The sequence below is a fragment of the Melampsora larici-populina genome (assembly GCF_000204055.1).
Source record: "Melampsora larici-populina 98AG31 unplaced genomic scaffold MELLAscaffold_31, whole genome shotgun sequence".
NCBI classification, from domain to species: domain Eukaryota; kingdom Fungi; phylum Basidiomycota; class Pucciniomycetes; order Pucciniales; family Melampsoraceae; genus Melampsora; species Melampsora laricis-populina.
Window position 1 is genome coordinate 215,943 of NW_006768795.1, and position 21,058 is coordinate 237,000.

At 41.7% G+C, this 21,058-nt stretch overlaps 7 protein-coding genes across 7 annotated transcripts; 3 read left to right on the forward strand and 4 right to left on the reverse strand.

Moving 5' to 3' along the window:
* Positions 1-7: 7 nt before the first annotated feature.
* Positions 8-1,996, reverse strand: MELLADRAFT_108656 (uncharacterized protein; the record flags this gene model as incomplete). The annotated part of the gene is made up of 5 exons (XM_007412600.1): positions 8-33; positions 86-259; positions 465-654; positions 1,119-1,168; positions 1,882-1,996. The coding sequence occupies 5 exons, from the start codon at positions 1,994-1,996 to the stop codon at positions 8-10; spliced, it is 555 nt and encodes a 184-aa protein (XP_007412662.1).
* Positions 1,997-2,622: 626 nt separating this feature from the next.
* Positions 2,623-4,171, forward strand: MELLADRAFT_89565 (uncharacterized protein; the record flags this gene model as incomplete). Its single annotated transcript, XM_007412459.1, has 8 exons — positions 2,623-2,643; positions 2,719-2,755; positions 2,821-2,930; positions 2,997-3,171; positions 3,244-3,463; positions 3,537-3,655; positions 3,733-3,761; positions 3,845-4,171. The coding sequence occupies 8 exons, from the start codon at positions 2,623-2,625 to the stop codon at positions 4,169-4,171; spliced, it is 1,038 nt and encodes a 345-aa protein (XP_007412521.1).
* A 3,058-nt stretch (positions 4,172-7,229) lies between these two features.
* On the reverse strand, positions 7,230-8,798 carry MELLADRAFT_65055 (uncharacterized protein; the record flags this gene model as incomplete). Its single annotated transcript, XM_007412599.1, has 5 exons — positions 7,230-7,476; positions 7,545-7,780; positions 7,861-8,318; positions 8,385-8,654; positions 8,723-8,798. 5 exons carry the CDS (start codon positions 8,796-8,798, stop codon positions 7,230-7,232), a joined length of 1,287 nt encoding a protein of 428 aa, XP_007412661.1.
* A 534-nt stretch (positions 8,799-9,332) lies between these two features.
* On the reverse strand, positions 9,333-9,707 carry MELLADRAFT_65056 (uncharacterized protein; the record flags this gene model as incomplete). The annotated part of the gene is made up of 1 exon (XM_007412598.1): positions 9,333-9,707. The coding sequence occupies one exon, from the start codon at positions 9,705-9,707 to the stop codon at positions 9,333-9,335; it is 375 nt and encodes a 124-aa protein (XP_007412660.1).
* A 1,950-nt stretch (positions 9,708-11,657) lies between these two features.
* On the forward strand, positions 11,658-14,178 carry MELLADRAFT_65057 (uncharacterized protein; the record flags this gene model as incomplete). Its single annotated transcript, XM_007412460.1, has 5 exons — positions 11,658-12,717; positions 12,990-13,088; positions 13,157-13,611; positions 13,675-13,919; positions 13,977-14,178. The coding sequence occupies 5 exons, from the start codon at positions 11,658-11,660 to the stop codon at positions 14,176-14,178; spliced, it is 2,061 nt and encodes a 686-aa protein (XP_007412522.1).
* A 3,240-nt stretch (positions 14,179-17,418) lies between these two features.
* On the forward strand, positions 17,419-18,736 carry MELLADRAFT_89568 (uncharacterized protein; the record flags this gene model as incomplete). The annotated part of the gene is made up of 7 exons (XM_007412461.1): positions 17,419-17,618; positions 17,683-17,749; positions 17,815-17,886; positions 17,985-17,988; positions 18,040-18,235; positions 18,338-18,469; positions 18,541-18,736. 7 exons carry the CDS (start codon positions 17,419-17,421, stop codon positions 18,734-18,736), a joined length of 867 nt encoding a protein of 288 aa, XP_007412523.1.
* A 491-nt stretch (positions 18,737-19,227) lies between these two features.
* MELLADRAFT_78393 (uncharacterized protein) lies at positions 19,228-21,022 on the reverse strand (the record flags this gene model as incomplete). Its single annotated transcript, XM_007412597.1, has 8 exons — positions 19,228-19,527; positions 19,602-19,706; positions 19,766-19,861; positions 19,928-19,971; positions 20,031-20,112; positions 20,175-20,248; positions 20,314-20,602; positions 20,667-21,022. 8 exons carry the CDS (start codon positions 20,781-20,783, stop codon positions 19,471-19,473), a joined length of 864 nt encoding a protein of 287 aa, XP_007412659.1.
* Between the last annotated feature and the right edge of the window lie 36 nt (positions 21,023-21,058).

Consider the following 21,058-nt stretch of genomic DNA (forward strand, 5'->3'; position numbering starts at 1 on the left):
AAAATGATTAAAGCATACAAGTATATCCGCTCCCTCGACCCCAAAATTTCAAAAAAAAGAACAGAAAATTCAAAAACAGATCTACCTCTTGTTTCCAAAGGGAAACCAGGTAAAGCTAAACCAGCCACAATAGCACCACCACCAGCTGAATAAAGTACAGTATTAGTTGATCTATCTATGACTGAACTGACTGCAATTGGTGCAATGATTGATGATAATCTTCCTAAAGTTGAAGTTAATCCACATGCTGATCCTTGGACTATTAAAGCGAACAAAAAACAATCAGTTTGGATGATGAAACAATCAAGATAGAAATAATTATTTACTTGGGCCTGGAAATGCTTCGGGTGTAAAAGCATAAAGGATAGCATTCAATAAAGTTTGAATTGAAGATTTCAAAGGAAAAGAAATCAATCAAATGATCTTGAAGTCTTTTCGGAGATAATGAAAAGAGAAAAACTCACAAAAATATTCCGATGCGTTCATAGCCACTTCAGTAGTTAAATCATCTACAATTGCACATAAACATAATGAAATTCCCATTCCAAAAGCTGAAAGGACCATTCCCCATTTCCTTCCTACATTTGGTATATCGATTAAAACATTTGCACAGAGAGCTTCTGGAATTCCAACCGAGTAGATGATAATATAATTCTACAGGAATATGAATATGCAAACATCAGTGAATTAATTGATTGAGTGAAAGAAAGACTCAGTTGCTTACTATGTAGTCGACGAAGGATTGCTTCAATTTGAGTGTGCTGGACTGTGGAGCATAGCCTGATCGTGTTGCCTCGGTCATTCAACTCTGGACGGGGCCCGAGTATTTAAAAAATTGGGATGGATCGGGGCAGCTGGACTCGGGGAAAATCTGTGATATCTCTGGCCCAAAGTATTCGGGCGACTTCGATGGTATTCGAGTGGCGGAATCCTCTGTCGCTGAAAGATGAATTGAAAAATTGCAGCGCGTCGCCCAACCCCTATTACATAGTCAAGGGGCAGAATATAGGCATCCATTATTCATTCCGCCTACACGCCCCTTTCGAGATTCAACATATTCGATCTCGGAATTTGCCAAACGATGATCGCGTTCTTCCAATCGCATTCCTGTCCCTGACCTGCCAATTGAAAGGGAGTCCTACTCTAGCACCTTCATTTGCAATTCCGCCTATGATAGTTGATCGACAACTACATATTATACTAAATATCAAGAGTCTGGACCAACATCTTCAAAGAGGCTAGAAATTTGCTGGGGTCGCCCCGTTTCTCATGTAGATTGGCTGGACCAACAAAGAACTGGGTCAAATAAGCGAGATGACCTCTACTTGGCGATTATGAAACTACATTTGGCTCATTTTTTCTAGGGCCCAACATCTGACTCAGTGATGCTCTTCATGATCATCATCACGGCACATTAGATGTTGACACGACTCTGATCAACTTATCCAAATTCGCTCCACTCCTATCTGCATTATGAAAATTGTCCTTTTTTCGCTGTACTTCACGCCAGACCCGAGGTTCCTTCGATGTTGGTCAAAGCCATCAAAAAGCTTTTGCATCTCATTTTTTTAGAGATGCCCCCGCCTCGCGTCCGCAGAGCCAGGTGTCAAACCACAGAAGCCCCATTCCTGTAGGCTGTATTGCATCTGTTGTGCCAAATACTCAAGTTAAAGATCTAAAGACAATAAATGATCAGGAAGTCAGAAAGAGAAAGAAGCCTTCGTTCGTAAATTATTGTCAAACAATCTTCGCCCGATATTCCTCTTTCAAACTATCTACATACACGACAATCTTAGAGTTCAAGAAGAAAGTCAAAGATCTCCCCTTCATTTAAGGTTTCTGCTAGATTCGTGTTTATTTCTAGTTGAACCACCACCACACCTTTGTGTATCTGATCCAGTAATCGTGCAGTCATAGACGACTTCTCCGTTTTCAGGAAATTCTCTGACTTTGTCACCGCTTCAAAAATATCATTAATTTGCGCTTCGGTGTACATCTTGTTCATCTTTCCGGTTTGTAAAAGTACTCCTGGGGCGGCTTACCCTGGCCTCGCTTCGCTTCATAGATTCCTCAGTATATAGTTCAAGTGATACCTTCAATTCGTCCCTGGATCGGTAATTGGTGACCAGCGGGTCTAACCCCGCTTCGATTTGTCATAAGTACCTTCAGTCCTTCTGAGTGCTTGGTTCTCGACCGACGGCAAACCTCATCAATGGAAGGAACAGATACCCGGCTCCACAGTCGTATTGCAAGTCAACTTGTTACGTGTCATTTTGTCGTCAACAGCTGACATCAATATTTATCTCTTGATCTTACAGTTGGTTGCAGTTGCGGCATCGGTTTGTTACTCCTTTACATCTCCTAGCGGTTTAGCAAGGCGATGAATATCTTTCAAGCTGATCTCTCTGGATTGGATACAATTCTTAGCTCTCCTTAGTTGCCACATGCTTTTTGTTTTTATATGTTTTTGTGCTCTTTATTCTATCAAGTCACAAACTTCGCTATCTTCTTCCCGACGCTCTAACTCAACCAGACAACTATAACCGTCGAGCTCACCGATTGAATGAGCTTCAGTCATGGGCACACAAAAAACTTTTGTTCATTCAAACCCCATTTGGAATCATGTTCATGAACCTTGTCTTCGTACGTATATCTTCTTTTCGACATCTATGTCTGGCCACAAAACTCCCTGCTGACGTATGAGGGAGCGTGATATAGGCCGACTTCATACAAGCCCTTGGTTTTGGTATGAACTGTAAGTGTCTGATACCTCATCACTCCAAGTACATCAGAGCGTGGCTCATATGATAAATCAAATAGATGTGTGGATCAAACAACCGGACGTGAGCTGTGTGGCGCATGAATGTGCTACAATGTGCACATTTCAGGGTGTACTCATCCAATTGGGAGACCTTGCTTCGGCTTATTCAGTTGAGCTTTTCTTTCGTTCTCCATGGTTCCCATCGGCTTACTGAGATTCGTCCGAAATGATTTAGAACCTAATGATCGCCATCCAAACCTACGTCATATTAATATTTTCTTGGCATTTACCACTATGGTCTGCTTGGGTCTCCATACCGGCCCTTTGGGTCATCGTCGGAGCATTTTCCTTTATACCGCCAACAGTCAATGGAACATGGACAGGCTCGCGTCCATTCTACACATGGACTGGTATGTGTTTTTGAAACAAGCGAGTTGGAATATCCCATATCTGTAGATTACTGAGATCCATCATAACACTAGGCGCGTGGTGTTGGATCAATGAAGACTACGGACCTTTACGACTCTATCTGCATTACTTCTGGATCTTTGTGGCCGCCTTCGCCTCCATTGCGCTTTATGGACATATTTTTTTCAGTCTACGACTACATTTACGTTCTTCACGCGCTGGATCACATGGAATAATCCCTGTCGCTGATCCTCATCGTAAAAAACTCGAGCGTAAGGCCGAAGGGATGCTCATGTAGGTTGTTCTCTCAGGTTTGCAAAATTCGTTGAAAGATTCATTTGAGAACTGACCGAGGCATCTCATCTAGGTATCCTACCGGCTTCATTGTCATGATTCTTCCTCTCTCAGCTTACCGTCTAGCTGCTCTGGCTGGTCACGATTGGGGAATCACTGCAGCTGGAGTTGCAGGTTCAATGTATTGTCTCAGTTGAGTTTGATTACAGGTTCTCTCACCATATGTGATTCACATCGATTCTAAACCCATTTCAATATGTTTACTTCAGGTGGATTCGTCGATGTATTGCTGTTCGGGGTCAGTTTGGATAACATTTTTCATATCTCCGATTGGCATTATTCTGCATCACTAATCTGATTTTGACATGTCGCTATATCCAGCTTACTCGGAGTATCATTGCTTGGCCAGTTTTCGGCGGCACCAAATCAACGCATACCACAATGGCAATGAGGAACTCGGATGTAAGTTCAGGGGGTCCGGCCGCTGCAACTCGCTCTGCGTTCCGAGTTCAAGTTGTACAAGAGACTGTCATCAACTTAGATACACCAACACTCAAGGATCATCCTAGGGACTTTGTCTCTGGTAAAGGAAGAGTACCACGCCCAGACGGGGATGCTGGATCTTGGCCTGTTTTGCAGAGACCTGCTCAGACTCCATGGTATCATCCTGGAGGCCAATCTATTGACTTACCCGTCTTGGATCGATAAGTTGAATCAAGCTCCAGGTATTGTTCCTTACTACCCTGGGTGGGTATATTTACAAGTCAATCGATCACCACTGTTCATTTATGTGGATTGTTCTAGCAAATTTTATTACATGTTTTTTCTCATCCTAAAACGATCAACCTTTCAACGCTTTTCTTACATGATTATTGACCTCATTATTTGAAGATTAAGTGAATGTGTAATTTTAATATCAAATCAATTTTGTCTCTGTGATTTGTGGGTTCCTTTTTCTGGCGTGTACAGCGTTCTGAAAAACTTGGAAGTACTGAATGTTTTAATCGTGGATATTATGTTTGATTGAGGGTTGTAGTTGCTACATTATTTCATCAGGTCTCTTGAACTATTTACACGTTATTTTAGTGGTCAGACATGAAATCGAAATACGAAAAAGATGCTGACGAGGCAGTTGATGATTGTTTTTCCATCGTCGTTGGAGTCAACGCTTGCCTACATGAAACATCTTGTGAGCCTCGTGTAAGACAAACTTAAGTCCCTCGCTGACCTGTACTGGCCAGCTCAGGTGAATCAGGTGAATCTCGGTACAAGTGAATTACTGGGATATTGACAGGGTCAAAGTCTGAAAAGCCTTCCTCCGTCCGCCATCCTTGGCAGTTTCTTTCGAATTTATACAGTTTGTCGCAACATGGGTGCCTCATGCCCCCATGTACGTCGAGTACTCGTCGCGGCGGTGCGGTGAAATTGGAAACACGATATTTCAGGAGTTCACCATACACACATCGCCAGGGTAAAGATCGATGACCGCTACAACAGTCGAAGCGAATAGACGAGTCTATGGAGTATGGTGTCCCTGATGAGCGACCGAGGACCACCTTATGCGTTATGCGTTATGCGCTATGCGCTATGTGTGTGTACTATGCGCTATGCGCTACATGCACTATGCGTTGAACTTGTACTGTGCCAAAATCGCAACCGGTCAATTTTAGAATTGACCGGAATTTTGATTTCATCGATCGACTCCCCAGCACAACCACCATCCTGAATTTTCTTTATCTCATCAAACATGTTATATGAGTTGTATCCGACTCGGTGGAAAACGGGGCCTGACCGAGATTTTCTCGATATTTTTCATCGGTCATTGTCTTGTTTTGCTCAAATTTGTCAATCTTGTATTCTTCTCCTTCACCGATTAAAAATTCCATTTCCAAAATGCAGCATCAAAATATCGCTCAAAATTACTCTGATTGTGAATCTGAAGACAACGACAATCCTGTGTATCATCAAGAGATTGAAGAGCACACTATACACCAGTGTGTTGCAGCTGCGATTCAAAGAGATGAGATACTCTCACATCTTGATGGCATGGGGATCAAAATCTCACGTACGACTCTTACTCGCCGCCTTCAAACGTTTGGCCTCAGTACTGCCTACAATAAATTTTCACCTCAAGATAAAGCACGAGTAGAAGGACTCCTCATAGAATTCAATAAACGTGGCTATCAAAGGAAAGAAGCCATTGATCAGATCAAGGGAGATACAGGTATTATGATCAATATGTATGATGTGCGCAAGATGTCCCCAGACTTGTCACTTAGCTGGAAGAAAGATGATCTCCAAACTGGACTAGTAGTCCCAGAGCTGCTGATTGAACAAATGGAATTCATAATACATGGTTCACATCGTGATACTGGGATACAACGCATGAAGAACGCATTGGCTGTATTACATAATATTCGAGTCAACCGGAACACAGTCCAAACTTTACTTCAACAAATTGACCCAGAGGGTGTTGCTGCACGACATCAAGGGCGATTGAAGAGGCGGGTATTTCATGTTGATGGTCCAAATCATGTCTGGTCTAGTGATGGTCATGATAAACTCAAGCCTTTTGGAATTACAATTTATGGTTTCATTGATGCTTGGTCTAGAAAGGTCTTGGGATTATATGTGGGTGTTAATAACAATGATCCACGAAGAATTGGATATCACTATCTGGATATTGTTGAAAAACTTGGAGGAATTCCTCAAAAGACTTGCACAGATCATGGAACTGAGACCATCAAGATGGCTGGCTTTCAAATGTCATTAGCTCAAATTTATGGTAGTTTTACTCCTGAAGAAGCTGAGTCAGCTCATCTCTATACAACCTCTCAACGCAATCAGAAGATTGAAAGTCTTTGGTCACTTCTACGCAAAGCAATTGGTTTTGTGATTCATGATGAGATAGAGGCAGCTATACATATGGGAATCTATGATCAATGTGATCCTCTACAGAAGTAAGTTTGTCCCCTTCTTTCATGATGTTTTTTTGCTTACCAAGCATTCAATTTTTAGGATGCTCTTCCTGTATCTTTGGATCCCAATAGTACAAAAACTCTTGGATGACTACACTCAAATAAAGAATACTTCCCGGACTCGAAAAAATAAGCAATCAGTTCTTCCAACAGGTACAATTCCTAATGTAGTCTACTACTCGCCTGAAGGGTTGAATGGTATAGATGGCCTGATTCCAGTGCCCAAATCAACAATTCAAGCTCTCAGACAGGAACATTTCCCGGATTCAGATATACTATTTCAAGTCACGCCAAAAGCCTTCCAAGAACAAGTTGCCAGTGCAATTAGATGCTTAGAAATTCCACCTGATTATATCTCAATCAAAACTGTCTGGCATGTCTTTCCTGCTATTTTGGCTGTTCTCAGGCGGCTCAATGTGGATGTAAATGAAGCAAGATTGATGTATAAACATCATAGAAACTTTGTCCCTCAGGTAGAGATTGGGGATGGAGATAGATTAGCACCTATGATTGATATAGCTCATCCAAATGTGCTAAACTAATGTTTTTTTGTTGTTCTCTGTAGTTTGCATAGTTTGTTGCTTGATTTTTGAACTCCTGAACTCAACATTTTTGATCAATCAGAATGTATTTCTTGGCTCAAGCAACAAGTTTTTATATGATGATGAAATTCATAAGAGACCAAATTTACACAGAGTTTCTTATTCTTTGAATGAAGGTATATATGAGGCATATATATTAGGATGTACAAGTCGAGGTAAATTTATTTCATAAGAATAATTTTCAACTCAATTCTCACCATCATCCACATGATCAATCACACCTGATTCTTCTTCCGATTCAGAGGTGCCACTTCTAGACTCTTTGTTTTGAATGTTAATATTGTTATGTTTCAATGTAATCTGCTTGAGTGTCTTGTCATACTTGAAAGATGCTGGATTCAAATCCAGTGCAAAGCAAGCAGTCCCACAGATATGACTTGAGATAAATGCGTCGATTCCATCTTGACGTGGGTTATCCCATGACCACTTGTGCCTAAATAACCATTCTTATGTCTAAGTTTGTTATGTGAATGAATATACCAAACAAAATCAAAAACTTACCTGAGGTCTATCATCCGCATTCCAGTCAGTAATCCATCTTTGAATTTGATGTTTGAAACCAGTGCTTGACCTCGGAAGTAGTCATAGGTGAAATGCACAAATGCGCTCAAACAATCTGATGATATAGATTCCGGCTGTGAAGGGCTGAAATCTCGTGTGGTACATATCACTTCTAGTGGATGATACAATACTTCTTCAATAAGATAAGTGATATATTGTGCATGCGTCCCAGATGGCTAAAGAATCATATTAAAAACAACCTGCAAAGATACATGTATCAGCTAGAGTAAGAACCACCAACGAGAAAAGCACATACACGTAGAGTGTTTAATAACAACTTTTGATCGTTTGTCACATGTGTAGAGAAAAACATTGCAATCTTGAATCTTTCAAGTAGGCAAGAGGTCAGATGATACACTGCTAATTCTGTCAAGTAAGCTTCCTCATCCTGATGTTCTTCATTCAGGATCTCCTTTACCACCACACTTTGAGATTTTCCATCGATGAGCAAGGTTCCCTTGTAGCTATATCGCCTTGTTCCCTTACCAATCAAGTAATCTTTTTCAATATCCTGCATTGCGTACCATCGGCCAAATACGAGGTCCTTGAGAGATGGATCAAGACTTGAATCGTCTGATTGAGCAACAAGTGAAATTAAAACTCCGTTTGACCAAGGTAATGGTTTTTGCTCATCGCGAATAAAATCTTCAACTTCAGGGAGGACATCCCCAAAACTTCGAATCCATGAAGGCTCCATCAAAGATAAACGTCGTCCTACATAGTTGGGAAGTGTTAATCCTTTATCTTAATGAACTGAAATACAAAAGAAACACTTCTCACCTATCTTCAAACGCAGTTGTAGAGCGTCACTCCATGAAATCAAAGTGATTGTCTGATCTGGACCGGCAGGATGATTTTCAGGGAGAGGAATTGCGTATTCCTGAGGAAAACTGGCAGTCGAAGTATCATATGTTGCATGTGCTGCTACAGTCGACTCTATAGAGATGTTGAGAGGGTCAATACCTTGATTTGCAAGTTGATATATACGTCTGATAGCAAGTTTTACAGAGTTTGAGAGATCAGCTGTCCACAAAGATGGTGTATCAATATCTGACAAGATCATCAAAGTATTATCAGTGTCAGTAAAGGTAGATTGATGGTGAGAGAAAGTAATGTACCTTTGGCAGCCTGAAATCCCACCTGATTGATGGCTGGAACCGGTTTTGGAAAGTCAACATATTCTTCCAATTCCATGCTTTCCTCACTTTCTTCACCTTCTTTGCTTTGGTCTCCTTTTTTGCTTTCCTCGCTTTCTGAATTTGTATCGGATTGAGAACTTGTTGCCAAGATGGAAGCTTAGTAGGTTGCAGCCGCAAATGAAAGGGTGATGACTAGTGGGCCTTGTTTGCGTTTACCAGGCTGTGGAGTGTCGTAAGTTATGATCTGGTCCTTGAGGTGATCTCCAGAAAGCTTTGCGTTATTGACACCAAGGGAATAGAAGGTGCTATCATAGGGTGGGAGATCAGGATATAGAAGTCGGTCGGTCTTGCGAGATTTGGTCAAGGGTTGAAAGAACCCTACTGAATTTTTGCAAAAGTGTTCGGTCGCAGATTGAGCAATTTCAAACTCCCAGTGATGATCTGAGAAGTCGATATCATGAGTATAGTCCTGGACTCCATGCCTTCTTGCGCCACATTGAGTGTTGTATCAAAGCTTGACCACAACTCGATGCTTAACAGGGCCTGCTGGTGGGTTTTTTTTCTTAGTAGTTCGTCCTATGGCAGTTGATCAAGGAGTGTTCTTCTCATTTTTCACATCAATACGATCCATACGGACTCTCTTTGCTGTGCTTTCACCATGTCTGTAAACCTCAGCGTGCTCCAGTAGAGTTGGAGTTGATCCTGATGACTTTGGTGGATTTGGTGCAGATTGTTTAATAGGTCGAGAGACTGGGCTTGGGGTGGGGACAATCCGATTGCTGAGGATTTGAGCTGGTGTTTGAAATCGGCTTGTGTTGGTAGCTAGACGGTGAGGTAGGTTGATTGTGGCCCTGATAGTGTTGATCGAGGCAGGGCTAAGCTCTTCAGCTCGAAGGGGTGTGTTGGGTAGGGGAGGGGGCTGTTGAGTTGATTGGCCTGACTTTCGCTTGCAAGGTCCACACATATCTGTTGCATTCCGTGGGAGAGTTTTCCCACAGCCATCCTTTCAGAACTTGAGTGGAGGGACACTGCTCGGATTTTCTGCAGCCTGAAGAGCATCGTTGTATAAGCACGATCCACAAATGGGAGTTTTAATTGTATCCATGAAAGGGTACTCCTCTGTGCAGGTGGCACATGTTGGAAAATCAGTAGAATCCATTCTATCAATCAAAAGAAACATATGGAGGTCAGCCTGATAATATTATATTATAGAACAAAAACAAACAAAATGTGTGCAATAAAAAATACATACTTGAGAACAGGTGGTATTTTTTCTGATTGATTACTTCTCTGAAGAGTCAATTTCAGAAATAATTGAGTGAATCAGAATGATAATAGAATTTTTTCATCTTCAAATGGCCTCTTCAACCACTGGTTAGGTTAAAGCTCAAGCACAGAGATTGATGAAAGAGCTGCGGCGCAAGTTAGGGTGTGAGGAGGGGTGTTCAGACTCATGAGTAAAAGGTGATGGGCTGGTTTTTGCATGGAGAGCAAATGAATAGCGGGTGGGGTGTTTGTTTGTATTGGTATTGAAAAAATGCTGTATTGGATTTTGTAGGACATCAATCTAAACGCCAAATTTGCTGAGGTTCCCATTTCTAACCGAATTGGGATCCTCAATTTAACAAGGTTCTCATTTCTGACCAAATTGAGATCCTCGAAAATTTGACACTAAGAGTTGACTTGAAAGATACTGTGATGTTGATATGAGATCGATTGTTGATGATGTTGATATGAGATCGATTGTTGATGAGGTAATTGTGAGGTGAGGTGAGTATGAGGAGTTGATCGATGATTACATTTGAAAATCGGGTCAATTCTGAAATTGATCAGTCGCGGACGACATCAGTACAACTACATATGTGTGCACAATGCATAGCACATAAGCACACAGCGCATAGTACACACACATAGCGCATAGCGCATAGCGCATAACGCATAGCGCATAACGCATAACGCATAAGGTGGTCCTCGGTCGCTCATCAGGGACACCATAATGGAGGACGAGAGTTGTGACCAAGGACCATGTCTGAATCCTTATGCATTATGTGTTGTGCTTATGCCTTAAGCACTGTGCTTGCCAAGTGTGAGAAATTCTGTACAGGTGTGGCACCACCGTACGAAATCCCACCCTTTCCATTTTGAACATCGCTCCTGGATTCCACCAGCTCCGACTCCGACCTCAACAAACTACTCCAGCCAGGGATGCCAGCACCTGACCGGATTCAGGGTTGTCTCTCTGGTGGCCTTTTGATGCGTACAACCGGACTTGTAACATCATCGGGTTAGGCAGAACTTCGATTTCATCAACAGAACCTCAACCCTCAAGTTGATTGGATCCGCATCTTGGTCGATTCCAAGGATAAATGGATTGACACCATCCATTTCTGAACACAGTAAGTACAACTTTTATCGGTGTTCCTTGATCCAGCTGACCCAATTATGTTTACAACTTTTGTAGCATGTGTCTTTGAAGGCATCTTCTTCAATCGAATATTCTCTTAGCTCGAGTTTTAAGCCTCCTTCATTAGGAATGGTGTCCTTTGTTTTTAGTGTGATTTGATGATAGGCGACGACATTCCAATCCCTGGCTTCATATCAAGGGAGTCGGTTATGGTAGATTAATGTAAGGTTATGAGAGGCTTTTGCGTTTCTTATATACTTGGACTTGCCTTCAATTCATTTGAAAACTTTCCCCCACCTGGAAAAACACATTGAGGTAAGTTTTCATCTCATCCATGCTTCGAGCGTTCATTGGATCATATTCGTATAACTCATCTTTACATTTGTTTTCTTGGGCCTATCCATTCACTTCTTATCTCTTTCCCATTCTATCATCTCTATCTTTACAAACTTATCGCAAACAAACTTTCAGACATCTCAAGTTATCACCACCTTTGGGTTTTATCTCAACATGTCAACACCACTTCCGATGTGTGACACTTGTACTGAAGAATATCCTTACATGGATACCAAAACTCTTCCAACATGTGGAGCCTGCCTACATGATAACGCTCTAGATTCAGCCGAGGATCGTTCAACAGTACCACCTTTGAATTACTGCAAGGATGGGTGTGGAATGACATTACCTGCCAAATTTCATGAAGGCATGTGTCGCCCCTGCCAGCGAAAAATACAACAGTATCAAGAAAATCAGCAGACATCTCATTCAACCAAGCTGCCTGTCCTTGTTGATGAGGTTGACCCAGCACGATTATCAGCGATCCAATCAAGCTTCACCCTACCTCAGCTTCCATCACGGTCTCGTAATCCAGTCATGCCTGTTCCCCCTGTCGCTGGCTCCTCTAGACCAAACAAACGCCCAGCTCAAAACCCACCACCATCCCAAACCTCCTTGCTAGGACCGGATCGTGAAGAAGCTTATCAACACGGAGAATCAGCAGCTAAGAAGATCTGCTTGGATAGGATTCAGGAAAACAAGAAGAAATCACGTCCAACCGCAATTGGACGCATGCATAAGAAGAAGATTGAAACTCTGATTGCCCCAGCTTTGAAATCAGTTGCAGTTAAACTCAAGTATAATTTACAAAGTGGTTCAAAGTCACACAGTCTCCCACAGCATATGCACGACATCGATTTCACTGATCCAGATTGGGAGATCAAGATCATGGAAGCAGCCATCAAACACTTCCAGAAAACCTCATTGGGAATATTTCCCCCTACAAAAAGAGACGTAGATCGATTACCTGCTCTTCCCGATTTCAATTCTTCATTTTATTCTCTTGGTGTCCTTGGCACCATGATGTCAGGAGATCGTCTTCAACAAGCTATTATATCTCCCAATCGTAATCCACGTCAGCAATCGGTCCCAGGGCCTCTAGTGGTCACTCTTTTTTTTGCCGCTGCAACCTACTTGTCTTTCATGAATCCACCCAGCTCAAACTTTGGCAGTGATTCCGAAACAAAAGATTCTGAACCCAAAAATGATAGTAGTCAATCGGAGTCAACTCACAGTAAGTCGTTTTGTTAGATCGTCTTCTTGGGGTTCTACTATGGACTGATTGATTTTCTTTTCCATTCAATCAAGTTCAACCAACCAACACATCTTCAATTGTTGCTCTTCCCACACCAAAGTGGCCCACTATCATAGCAACAAGTGTATCACTGGCAGTTAAGCGGATACATCAGCTTGCTGATCGAGGCATTGACCCTCTCAAAGTTCCAAATTCCTTGGTCGTGGCTGCTGAAGATCAATATGATATTGCAAATACACCTTTCCCTTGAGAAATCGGAACTCCTCTCCCAGATGGTCATCCTGCTAGTGATGGTCAAATTATCACAACCATCTCATGGAGTGATGCTTTACAATCGCAACTTGGGATAGGTCAGTTCAGATATATTTTGTTTCATTAATCTTCAATCAAAATTAACAACTTGGTTTTGATATCATAGGACACCAGATCGCCTTATTTTCCAGTTTTTCAATTCGATCATTTGGTGGTGTCTTGCCAAGTGTTGAAGATTTGGCAAGACCATTGAGATATAGCATCCCTTGGAGCAACGCTATACTTATGGCCCTTACAAACTCAAACACTCGGTCTTCCCTGGAAGAAAACTCTCAACCTCTTGTTTTTGGTCAGTGGGGGACTTTAGCAGCAGTCGAAGATCAGTTCTTTGGTGAGGGGAAAAGGCATCGCTCTTTTAGGACAACCTTGTATATTGATGGAGGATGTCGTAAAGTCGTGGCTAAGGAGATAATCACTGAAGGATGTGGTGATCAAGCCGCCTACCTTAAGGACTCAGTGGTTTACCATCAAACTTCATGCCTGCTTGAAGATTGCAAACTGGATATGTTTGTGCAATACGATGTCACCATTGCTCAAAAGAGAATCTTGAACTCTTTACAGGTGGGTCTTGCATATATATCACAATCCTTTAAAATATTGATACTGATCATATAATTATTGTAGGTTGTTTTCAATATGGTCATGATTCAAGAAGACAATTATTATAAAGTCGAAGAGCTCCTTGATCATTCACCAGAAACAATCCCTACGATGATCGATGATACCCTGAAAGCACCGATTTCATTATTATCTGATGCTTTGAATGCGTTTGGACATTACATATATGATTACTTCAAAGGCCAAGCACTTATTTTCAATATCAAGACAGTCAATGGTCGCTTGACTGGCATGCGTATGGTTGATCGAAGGTTAGTCTTATATCACTATCCCATGATAAGATAAATTTTTGACATACATTCTAACAGGTTTCAGTGGTCCACAAGCAACAAGCTTCCAGATGAGATCCACACTTTTAAGCTGGAGCATTTATGTGGAGAATGCTGCAAGGTTCTCAAATTGAAATCAGCCGACTTTGAGTATCCCACAAGTGATGATAGGGCTGATAGTGGAATACAAGCGGCTATTGATCCAGTTCTTGAAACAATTGAACACACCAGATTGAATTAAAGAAAAGGGCAGGAAAGTCGCATTCAGGGACAACACCCCTGATAACCCTTCATTTGACGCTTTTGAAACTCACTCATGATTGATCTTTTGTCCAAAATTTATTCCCTGATGTTTGTAGACTAATATCTACTCCAAAAGACAAAAAAACAAAACTTGTTTCTACTATTCTTGTACTTCAGTCGAGATGAAGACAATACAAATAAATGAGCTTGTGATAAAGAATCTTATGAAAAAGGAAGATTGAAAAGTGCGGAATTCAAATACAATTGATGTGAGTTTTTGTGCAACAACTAACATCAATTGGGACAGATGAAATGTCATCCACAATATCTTTTCTTCTTTAAACACATCTGGAGTAGAAGTACAGATACACTGAAAATAAATCCTCCAAAACAACACCCTGAATTGAAACTTTCCTTGAAATTATGCATCCGGTTGATGCCCAACAATAATTGGTGCCAGTCGATGTTCAACCCCATCATCAATGTTGGGAACAAATTCTTCTTGATGCCTACAAACTAATCGCGCTTCATTCACATCAACATCAACCAGTTTCAAAGCCTCTAATATTGGTTGAAAAACAATCCAGACAGTTTCAAATGTGATGCTTTCGCGTGGGATACCCAAGCATCGAAGAGCACTGTCAACTTGTTGTTCAAAGCGCTTTGGAGAGATTTGAAACAGAAGTTCGGCATCAGGAAAATGTCTTTGTCTGAGAGCTTGGATGGTTTCTTTTGGTACAGGAATTAGGCCTTGTATGCCATTGTATTCCTCAGGTGACGAGTAAATGGCATTAAGAATAACTCCAGTTGGAAGACTCGAATTTTGATTTTTTCAAGTGCGTGAGGTGTTCTTGATTTCAGTGTAGTCGTCCAGGAGTTTTTGCACAATGGGGATCCAAAGATGCAAGAAAAGCATCCTAAAAGAGCAGGTTGCACATAAGTATCAAAGAAAATGAAAAGTAAGATTGACTGACTCACTTCTGCAGGGGATCACACTCATCATAAATTCCCCTCTTTACACCGTCCTCTATCTCATCATGAATATTGAAACCAATTGCTTTGCGTAGCAGAGACCAAAGACTTTCAATCTTCTGATTGCGCTGAGAGGTTGTATAGAGATGAGCTGATTCTGCTTCTTCAGGAGTAAAACCACCATAAATTTGAGCCAATGACATTTGAAACCCAGCCATCTTGATGGTCTCAGTTCCATGATCTGTGCAAGTCTTTTGAGGAATTCCTCCAAGTTTTTCAACAATATCCAGATAGTGATATCCAATTCTTCGCGGATCATTATTGTTGACACCAACATACAAACCCAAAACCTTTCAAGACCATGCATCAATGAATCCGTAAACTGTAATTCCCAAAGGTTTGAGCTTGTCATGACCATCAGTAGACCAGACATGATTTGGACCATCAACATGAAATCGTCGCCTCTTCAATTTCCCTTTACGTCGTGCCTCTACCCCTTCAGGATCAATTTGATGGAGTAAAGATCTAACGGTGTCTCTGTTGACTCGGATGTTATGTATGACCGCCAAGGCATTCTGCATGCGGCGGTAACCAGTGTCGCGATGAGAACCCGCCACTATGAATTGCATTTGTTCAATGAGATATTCTGGAACTACCAGCCCTTGTTGAATACCGTCTTTTTGCCAACTAATAGATAATTCTTCAGATATTGTGCGCAGATCATACATGTTGATTGAAATCCCCGTATCTCCCATGATCTGAGTAATGGCTTCCTTCCTTTGATACCCTAGTTTGTTGAATTTTATCAAGTGTGCTTGAACTACTGATTTATCTTGCGGTGAAAATTTACTGTAGGCAGTACTGAGACCATACGTCTTAAGACGGCGAGTCAGAGTAGTCCGGGATGTAGTGATACCCATGCCTTCAAGATGCGAGCAGATCTCTACTCTTTGCATCCCAGCAGCAACACATCGGCGAATGGCCTCTTCTTCGATCTCTTGAAGATATGTTGGATGATTGTGATTATCGTCGAATTCCTGATCGGAGCTGGTTGGATCTTCGTTTTGAGGTTGCATTGTATGTGTAGAAAGACCAAAGAAGGAGACAATTACACAACATAGGATATTTGGAGTAACAATCAAACCACTACGGCAGAAGAACAAATATCCAAGGACAAAATATTGGATGACTGGGAAAACAGATAAATGAGCACTTGGCAACACATTTTATACAAAAAATGATGTCTCAAACTGCGAAGAAAGTGGAATGAAACTCCTGATGAGATTGTGCAGCAATTTTTTGCCGGACCGAAGAAGGAGTTACTGCGTCAACCGGTTAGAGTCTGCAAGCAACAAGTCAAGCCTGCAAGAAAAATTCATTAAAAGGCGGCGAGTCAACCGATTCTTAATCTTCAAACGAGGTAGAGCAATCAATCGATTGTTTGTCTCGATCGATTGTTTGTCTAAATTTAAAAGCTATTAAACGGTCGGCTGGTCTAGTGATAGATTTGCTCGCCCACCAAGGCTTATCGGCTTATATTTTGATACCTCACTAGATAGATCGCTCATAGAGATTTTTAGGAGGTCAAACAATGCCAACTCAATCGATCAATGCTGTTGCTTCAGCAGAGATGCGACTAGTTCCAGATGGGTCTGGGAGGACAGCACATCGGGTATGTAGTGCATATGCATATGTCGCGCCGTTACATAGTGCAAAAGGCATAAGCACAACGCATAATGCATAAGGATTCAGACGTGGTCCTCGGTCACAACTCTCGTCCTCCATACGAGTCAGAGAAAGAATCAAGACGCGACTGCAGAAGGAATTCGAACTTGAGGGTTCACCATGGTAAATTTCGCGTGTTGAGGTTGACGCCACCAAACCACACTGGTTCTTATTCGAACTTTGAGCTTCCAAAAATTCGATCAAGTCACGCCTTGGAAAGTTTGTGTCTAGTTACGGACCCATGATCCGAAGATATAAAAGCTCATCACGAGAGCATCATCCCTCGTCCCACTGCTATTCCCAATACGTCATCAAGCATTAGATTTACTTTCTTGCCTTGCTTTTCGAACGCTTTGATAGCGTTCATATTTTTTGGTTATTCTTCAGCTTATCACTTGATTTAGTCGTTTTCTTTTGAGTCATGCATAACTTCAATTCCCTGTTCCTTCATGTAGCATTGGTTCTGTCTTGCTGTGGGACAATCACAGCAGCAGGATCAACAGCAGAAAATCATCTATTCGATTTCAGTTTGACAGCTGATATGAAAGGATCAGATGCCGATAACCCTTCATCAGCTTTATCAAAGTTAATCAAATTCGTTGTGAAAGGACAGAAGAACAAACGGGGAGATTACTTATCGATCAACTCTAAGGGAAAAGATGTTGAACTTGGAATCGAGATCAAAGATTCTTCAATCTTTTGCCCGGGTGATAAAACTGAGAACTGTCAGCATGGTTTCAGGTGTGTAGACATATTTCTATTTCTTTAAAAGATTGATCTGATGATGTTTTGACGATTTTTATAGACGGACGGATGTCTTACCAGCCATTGATAGTACCAAGACCCTTGATGGCGTGACTGTCTTCCACCAGGTAAGAGAAGAAACAAAACGGGGAAGTATAACAGACTGACTCAAATGTGATTTTGATGCTCCTAGAGTTTCCGTATGAACCCACAACTTCCGCTGAATCTTACACATGGTTATTTGCTAGCTAGTATCGAATTGCCAGTGAGTTTGCTACCTTTGTTCCTGTAGTCAAAACATAATAGGATTTCTGGCTCTGACTTGAATTATCTAACACTTACAAATCAAATCAAAACCTGTAGAATGGTAAGTCATCATGTCATGGGGGTTCAATCAAAGAAGCTCTTAAACTGACAGTCTTTGCTTGTACCCTAGGTGATCACGTATTCGATATCTTTGCTGGGTCTGACTTCAGCTCGAATCTAACTCAAAAGAGTCCGAGTGATCCTAAGACAATCAGAATCAGGGATTTGAATTCAAAAGTACTTTATAGTATGCCTATCAAAAACGATACACTTTACAATACCGCGATTACCGTAGATTGGGTAGGAAAGTAAGCGCACCAGGATTTCTTGAATTTTTTTTTTTGCAATCCACAATTCATATGTTGCCTCGATAACTCTACTGACATTAGGCTTGCTTTGTTCCTTGATAGTTCGCTTATGGTTTCTGCCTCGGAGGGTGATGACGAATTGAAGATAGTAGCTGGACCTTTAGAGAATTCTCCCAAAGTCGTTGATCCTGCTAATAAGCTAACTGGAGAATGGCACGTTCAACTGATTAAATTGTGAGCCACGGTCATTTCTCATCTGACAAATGATTGCAGAAGGCTTACCTGGTGATGTCTAATCGGTTCAGTCCCCTTCCTAACCCTGCCGATCCATATGACAAAAGAAGTGATGTGGTACACAAAGGTCTTCAAGAGTCAAATTTACACGAGGGAGTCTTCTTCTCAAATATGTATGTTGAAGACGGTAGACTGGGCAAAGTCAAATCTTCGGGTCCACCTCAAGGTTCAGCACCGCATAGGGTACCCGAAAGAGCTAGATCTTAATTTGGTCTTTGCAATTCTAGAGTATAGCATTTAGCGCAAACTTCATAGACTTCGATTTGTGAGACTCCTATGTGCTTCTTTTATTCTTAGTACTCTTTTTTCAACTCTGAAAGATATCTAGTTTAAAAAGATTCATGTGATACGCTTCTGGGTGACTTTCGGACTAATAAGTTTATTGCATGGCAGAGAGAAAAGTGACTATGTGCTAAGCTTTTGGAACTGTTGGGAATAAATCCATATAGGTTATTTCCGCATGGTGTCCCTCTCGAGGGATTAGGACATGATTATTGGGGTTAACTGAGCCTAACTGAACACATACTACCTTCAATATACACTTTCTGTTCGAGGTTGTGTTGAAACCATCTTTTTAGATTACTATGAGACTGGCAATTTGACAAAGCAATGCACTTTTATCGCAAGTCAATAGTTCGTCGTATTTGCTTGAAAATTGGTTTGGGAAGGTGTGGAAAATGGGTTCGAGGAAACACATGAGAATAGTCAAAGCACGGGTAGATTTTGGCGAGGGCGTCTGGAAATTAATTGCAACGAAATACTGACGAGAATATGTGAAATATAGATGTAGAAGATTGCAGCATACATTTGAAATAGATGACATATTTTTAACAAGGTACATGTATATATATCGCATAAGTATGAAGAAATATTTGCAAGAGAAGATGACATCAACCATGAAGGACATATTAACCTGATATTGTTTCATCAGTGGATAAGCTCTAATACATGCCAACAGAGGAGGCACCACCTCGAGAGAGTCCTTTGGGATCATCAACCTGAAGTATAAAAAAATTAGTTAGGACGTTATGACGATGTACAACCTGCTTGGAAAAAAATGAAAGCTGCGAACCTTCTCGAAGTTCTTGTGTAAGACATCGACGACGGCTAGACATTGAAGCCTAAGTCGTACCAATAAGTAACGGCAGTCTCGGCACTCTTCATGGTCACGCTCAGTCTGATCGAGATTTCAGTCAGTTTACATCATGTCATGCATATTGAAGAATGAAAGCTCACCAAGGCCCTTTGATAATCTTCTAATTGGGGGTATTTAAGGCATTTGGACGCCAACTTGGCTCTTTGGGTATGGTACAACTTCAAGTAATTTTCACACTGGATTGACATCAAGTCAGTTGGGATCATTGTGATGGTGTGATGTTATGTCAAGAATCCACTTACTCCTACCACAAATCTTCGGGCGTCAGCGAGAGTTCTAGCGCATTCTATTGATAAAACAATTGTCAGCAATTTGTTTGGTTCAGGATGACGTGGAAGGGCATACGTTGTTGGATCTCGACACCGGTGTTGTTTCCCTCCTCGGCCACCGGAGTCTTCAAAATCAGGTAAGTTTGCACCAAATCGAACTGCGAAGGGGAGAAACGTAAGTCAAGCTTGCAGACGGGGGGTTTCGAAGGGCGAGACTAACAAAGTCAATGATCTGTCGGGTGTGGGCTTCAAGCACTTCCCAAAGTTGAACAATGTGAGTTGGGGGTCGGACAACTACAAGGGATTCAAAAGGAAGGTCTCAGTGAATATGACATGGTGGTGAAAAGCTTGACACGCACCAGAAACTGAGAACGCAGTTTCGACTGGGCTACATTGTTGGGTGATGCTGAACCGACGCGTGTGGGTCTTTTGATCCCCATTGGACATGTTGGTGTGGCCAATGACCGAGAAGCTGTTGATTAAGGCGGGGGATTTGGGCACCATTGCATTGGTGTTGATCCAGCGGCTGTCCCATTTGGAGTGGAAAATCGAGGTCTCGTCCGTCTCGGATCGACAGATCATGTCTGTCAACTCGAGGATCTTGCGAGGTAAGGACACCTTGATAGCCAGGGAAGCACGGGCCAAGACCTAAAGGGAGAGAGTGACACGTTCATATAGCGTTTGAGTAGAAAGTTGATCAAGTAAAACTAACATCATCTGAAACAGCGCGCAGCGCCACTCTAGTCTTCTTGTCCGATGTCTCAGTCCAAAGGTCACCAGAAATTGCAGGTGGCGGAGCGCTTTTGTCGAAGGTGATTGTAGGGCTCATAGTGAAGTATACAAGTTGTTATAAGCAGGAAAAATTCAATAAGTTTGTAGATTGGTAAGTGAGAACTATATAAATGGATGAGGGTACGTATGTTAGACTAGAGAATGAGAAATGTCTGAAGATGAAGGATGGGTTAATATATCTTGGTAAATGAATGCGGTCGTGTTGATTGGGTGGTGCCAAATTTGAGATCGTCTGTGATCGTCTAGCTGGGCTGGTCGAGTTGAGATATGATTAAGAAATGTAAGCGGAAGCGCAGAGTATAACAAAGCCTT